General features: G+C 41.5%; 1 protein-coding gene across 1 annotated transcript in view; it reads left to right on the top strand.

The window, feature by feature from the left end:
* The first annotated feature begins 1,358 nt into the window (after positions 1 to 1,358).
* The window catches only part of FAM98B (family with sequence similarity 98 member B), a 39,268-nt gene continuing 34,626 nt past the window's right edge, over positions 1,359 to 6,000 (top strand). The window contains exon 1 of the mRNA XM_084892270.1: positions 1,359 to 1,468. Coding sequence (XP_084748396.1) covers positions 1,398 to 1,468 — 71 coding nt within the window. The 5' untranslated portion in view covers positions 1,359 to 1,397. The remainder of the gene's footprint in view (positions 1,469 to 6,000) is intronic.

The following is a 6,000-nucleotide window of genomic DNA, read 5'->3' as shown; positions in this document are numbered from 1 at the left end:
TAGCCAGCAGATTGTGGCACTTGCCCTCCATAAGTGCACGAGACAATTCTATATAATAAATCTCATCTATATCCTGTTGCTTCTATTTCTCTCAAGACTCTTGACCAATACAGTTCCTCTGCAGTGTGCTCCCTCACTGAAAATCAACACATCTGATTTTGTCAGACTATAAGTTTGTTCTTCGTAGTCTGTGGCCAATTCAATTTTAAGTCACGGGAGGAAGAAGCCTGTATGTTTAATCTTTACCCTAAATTGGTCCTTAGAGGATGTTTTCTGATATGTTTTTGTTTTCTAAAATTACTTTACAATTAATTTACTTTACAAAATTTTTAATCTTCCAATTCCAGTTGGCATACAATATATTAGTTTCAGATGTACAACATAGTGATTAGATGTTTATGTAACTTAAGAGATCACCCCAATAAGTCCAGTATCCATCTGACACCGTACATAGTTATTACAATACATATTACTGAGAGTTCACAGAATGTTTCACCTTTAAGTATTTCTCCTTTAAGTTCATTTGGTTATATCTTGAGACTGGTTACTTAAGGAAATAAACATTTAGGATTGTTATAGCCTCTTGTGGTCTTGATACTTTTATTGTTATTATGAAGTGTCCCTCTTTATGTCTCTCTGATACTTCCTGCATTAGCAGCTTTTTTTTTCTGATGTTAATATTTCTACCCACTGTCTTATGGTTTAACTTATTTTATTTCCCCCCCCATTTTTAGTTTTTAGATTTAGTCTTTGTGTGTGTGTGTTATTTTTCATTATTCTGTTTCCCCTTTCTCTTATTGTTAGTTATAAGTTTTACATTTGATTATTCTTTTAGTGAATACTCTAAGATGGTGACATGCAACTTTTATTGATGTCTCTTATACAATTCACCTATACTTTTTCAGCAATAGGATACATATTGTGTATAAGATTCTGTAGATAGGTGCAAACGTCTGATAGTTTCATCAATCTTGCACATTTTGCAGTGAAAAAAAAAAGTATAAATTAGCAGCCCCTTATATTGATGTAAAAATTATATGTGTGGATACATGATATTACGTACTAATTTTAGCTCAAGTTAATTATTCTATTTAGGTATTTTTGTTATAAAAAGAGAGGGCTGGAGTCTGACAGATTGAGAAAAACTCGGGTAGAATCGCGATGTTTGCTAAGATTGGCTTCCACAGGTAAGAACTAACGCTTTTTATTACTATTTCTATTATTATTTTAAATAAAGCCTTCTGAGCACAGACTGCCTCCAGGCCGGGAACCTTTGAGCTCCCAGTCAGAGGCACTCGCAGGCAATCCTAGCCAAGATCCCGCCCGGAACCTTGGTGCGGTGACGCCGGTTTCCGGCGGGCTCCTTAGAGCGGCGGACAGCTGTTGCCCGGAGGACCATGAGAGGGCCCGAGCCGGGTCCCGAACCCACGATGGAAGGGGACGTTCTGGACACACTAGAGGCGCTGGGGTGCGTATTCCTAGGGACGTCTTAACCCCGAAAACGTAAGCTCTCCCGCGGCCCGGCTGCAGCAGCCCCCGCCTCTGGGCCTGTGCTGGACTCCGGCAGCTCGGGGCAGGCCTCCTTCCCGCCTCGCCCCCTCCGGCGCCAATGGAGTTAAGCGGGAGGCGGGAAAGAAGTCCGTTTGGGGCCTGGGGGTGGAGTGTGGCCGGGAGCCGGGGCGCATGGCCCCTCTTCCAAACTCCTGGCCTGGAACGCCTCGGCCGGCATTGGGGGCCCGGCCGGCATCAGCCCTCCCGGGACGCGCCCCCCAGCCCGCGGGGATGTTGTTGTCTCCGCGGCTGCGGAGCCCCGGGGGTGGGAGGTCCTGGTGTCTTAATTAGGGCTCACCCATGGCTTCGATAGGGCTCGGGGGCGCATCTCTCCAGCTTCCCTGACGGTGGAAAATGTTTTGGTTCAGTCCATTCATTCAGCCACCGTTCGTTAACAGCGTATTTATTTCTTGTTACTGTGTTCTTCTTTAGGTGCTAGGCGGAGGAAGAGCCAGTTTCAGATTACTGCTAGTTTTCATAGTCGTGGGGGCTCCACAGAGTGTGGCATTTACTGTCCAGAGTGGGAACTCCGGGGATGGTCCTAACGCTTCCAGGCCTGGGGAGCAATATCTATACAGCATAGCCTCTCCCTCAGCCTCTGCCTCAGACTTAGCCTGCTTTTCTTCATAGCCGTTATTCTTTTCACAATTTATCTTGACCTGCATATTGTATCTGGAATGCACCCTCATCCCAGTCAGCTCCAGGAAAACAGGTGCTTTTCTGGTCTTATTCCAAATCTCATCCTACAGTGGTGTCTGGCACAATAAATCGTGGGTGAATGAATGGGGGAACGAATGAAGAAAAGTTCATAGAAGAGTGTGCACAGAGGTACACAAAGGACCCGGTAGTTTAGAGTAAAAAACACACGTTAAAGAGAATGGAGCCTTCCGCACAATTGTTTGCCGTCCTACATGCTGGAGTTTCTTGAATGATCTGACTGTGTCTTTGAGGTGCTATTGTGAAGCTTGAACCCCCTACTCCCTTTCTCTTTTCCTGAAGCTGCACTTGATCCTCTATGGGTTGCTTTTGGACCCTGATTAGCACCTACTTTGCAAGTGACCCAGAATTACAAAGTCCTGCACTTAGTAGGTCCTGAGTAAATGTTTGCCAAATGAAAGAAGAGAGCCACTGATTATTTAGGGACTTTTTTCTTTTTTCTTTTTCTTCTGTGAAATCCCTTGGAAATTTTCACTTAGTTTGGTTAAGGAAGTAACCAGAACAAGAAGTTAAAATACTTAATTGAAGTGTTGAAGTGTTTAGGCCTCAAACGTTTAAGCTCCTAAGTATTCCAGATAAGAATAAGTGGGATTCTGTAGTTTATGAAAAAGGTAAAGTCAGTCTCCTTTTTGCTTTCTTTATTCCTTGAATTTGTTTATATTATAGGTGCTTGAAAAATGAAGTTTGGTATAACTTTGAATTTTATTAAGGAAAATTAGTTTCAGAGTATTCAATATGGAAAGTAAAAATTACATACTTTCGAGTTGATTTTTCCTAAATAACTGAGGACAAGAATTTGACGTTTCCTATAATGATGATGAAAAGTAGGAAAAAAAAGTACTATCCTATGTAATAAAAGGCTAATAGGCAAATCAAATGAATGGTGGAATAACTGGTCACTATGATACACACTGACCACCAGGAGGCAGTTGTTCAATGCAGGAGCTGCCCCCTGGTGGTCAGTGTGCTCCCACAGGGGGAGCGCTGCTCAACCAGTAGTGGGGCTCACAGCTGGCAAGCCCAGCTGTGGTGGCTGGCAGAAGCCTCTCCTGCCTCTGCTGCAGTCATATATCTTCCCCCTGCCCCCCTCAGGGATCCTGGACTGCGAGAGGGCACAGGCTGGGCTGAGGGACCACCCCCTCCAGTGCACAAATTTCGTGCACTGGGCCTCTAGTTGTTGTATACTTACAATAGGTGTTATATTCAATAATTGAATAGGTGTTATACTTGAACAGTTAAAATACTATTTTTGTAGATTGTAAGTAATTTTCTATTGTGATTGAAACATGAGATATCATGAAGGTACTTTAGTTTGTCAGGTAACTAAAGGGAGGAATTAAAAGTGGACATCTGTGTGAAAGAACAGTTGAGTGATATGGTCTGTTATAAATGATAGGGTAAAAATTACTTAGTTTTCTCATCTGTGAAAGGAGCAGAGATTTCAGAAGTCTCTTTCAATTCTGAGAGTCTCTGATTTTGTAGAACAGTGGATCTCAACCCTGATTGTGCATCATAATCATGTATGGAGCTTGTGAAAAAATGTTCCGGTCTCGTATATGCTATAAACTGAGTGAATCATGATCTTTTTTTGGGATGCAGTATAAGCATATTTCTATGCCTCTGGTTCTATTTTATTCATCAGTTTATTTTGTTCACACTAGATTCCTTGTTCATTTTTTAAATATTTATTGCCATTTTACTGTCATATTTTTTATCCTCTTCCTCCACATCCCCTTTTCTCCTCCCTTTTCTTTCCTTCTTTTCCTTTCTCCTCCTTCCTCCTTCTTAAAGAATATCCTTCACCATTTCATGTAATACTGGTTTGGTGATATGAATTCCTCTAGCTTTTTCTTGTCTGTGAAGCTCTTTATCTGACCTTCAGTACTAAATGATAGTGTTGCTGGGTAGAGTAATAATCTTTGTTGTAGGTCCTTGCTATTCATCACTTTGAATATTTCTTGCTAACTCCTTGCCTGCAAAGTTTCTGTTGAGAAATCAGCTCAGTCATATAGGTATTCTCTTATAGGTAACAACTGCTTTCCTCTTGCTTTTAAGATTCTCTCTTTACCTTAAACCTTTGGCATTTTAATTATGATGTATCTTGGTATAGGCCTCTTTGGGTTTATCTTAATTGGGACTCTGTGCTTTTGAACTTATATATCTATTTCTTTCACCAGGTAAGGGAAATTTTCTGTCATTATTTATTCATATAGGTTTTCAATTTCTTGCTCCCTCTCTTCTCCTTCCAGAAGAGCTCCTGTGTAGGAGCCCTCCCCCTGCCCGTTCCTCCTCCTTCTTTAATCCTCTGGTTGTAGAACTTCTGTTCAGCCAGATTTCAGGCGGTTCTGAATGATGGTTGTTATGTAGCTTAGTTGTAATTTTGATGTAGTTGTGGAAGGAGACGAGTACTGTGCTTACCTATGCCGCCATCTTTATGATTGAAGGATTTTAAAAAAGGGAGTGATTAGATGTCTAGTTTGAAAAGTTACCTCTGTCAGGAAGGTGGAGAGTGGATTGGAGAATTTAGTCAGTCTAGGCAGGAAGCGATGGTTTCTTAGTGGCAGTGGATATGGAAGTGCATTTATCGGGCTTAGTGATTGATTGGATATTAGAGCTGGAGGAGATGATGATATCAAGGATTCATTTCTGCAATAGGTATTTATTTAGCACCACAATGAAGTATATATTGGAATCTAAATTGAATAGGGAAGAAAGTGAAGATAGCAGGGAGCTAGTGAATGCAGAGAATGTGGAGGTAGAGGTGATATAAAAGAGTAGTTGTAGGTGACTGGTCAAAAGAGCAAGCTGAAAAGATAGATAGTAGGTTGTGGTCAGGAAGTGACATATTTGAATTAATGATTTCCAAGGTGGAGTAGTTCCAGGTGATAGTAAGGTCTAGGATGTAGTGGCAAAGGATGGAAAAGAGGAAGTTGAGAGAATTGAGAGTTCAGGGTAATGGAGAAGGTATACGTGTGGGCTTGGAAGAAACTTAATATAATGAGGAAAAAAAGTAATGGGAAGGAAAAGTGAGCACAGGGAATGTTGGGGAGTACCTAAGAGATTGGTAGACGAAAATTACAAGAGAAAGAGGGTGGCGAATCTGACTGGCTTGAGCCTGGAGAGAGCAGGAGATATTTTTACGAACATGAGGGAGCAATGATACGGATGTTATATTGGAAAGCAAAGAGGACAGACCTTGCCATCTGATTGAGAGAGTAAACTAGCCAAAGCTAGAGGTGGTTGGGGTAATCTTTCTGAAAGGGATTGACAGCATAGGACAGTTGCTGTTTATGGATGGAACACAGCGGAAGAACTTGGGAAGCAGGGAGAAGTGGAGAACTGGATCGGAAGCAAGCCAATAGGTTGGGCAGATGACAGGAGAAAGGATCTCATGTTTTATGCTAGTATACTGCCTAATTCAAATAGAAAGCAAAGTAAGGTAGAATCTGGCTGTGTCTTTGTGGAGGTTTTCCACAGATTGAAGATTGGATCAGCCAGTTTGAAGTGTCAGACCAGCAGCTATGGTTCCACTGTATGGAGGACTTCTGGGGGAGTGTAGGCCTAGGGGAGGTTTCTGCAGTGTTTGGAATAAGAGTAGCACTTTCCTAATTAAATAAGAATATATAGAACAAACTAAGAGCATAATAATAATAATAATAATAATAATAATAATAATACCTTTTAGGACATTATGGCAATTAAATGAGGCCATATACATAACGCACATAACAC

Source organism: Pipistrellus hanaki, assembly GCF_964339955.1.
Source record: "Pipistrellus hanaki genome assembly, chromosome: 1".
In the NCBI taxonomy this organism is placed as follows: domain Eukaryota; kingdom Metazoa; phylum Chordata; class Mammalia; order Chiroptera; family Vespertilionidae; genus Pipistrellus; species Pipistrellus hanaki.
The sequence above is the reverse complement of the archived record's forward strand: the minus strand, read 5'-3'. Positions and strand labels throughout refer to the sequence as shown.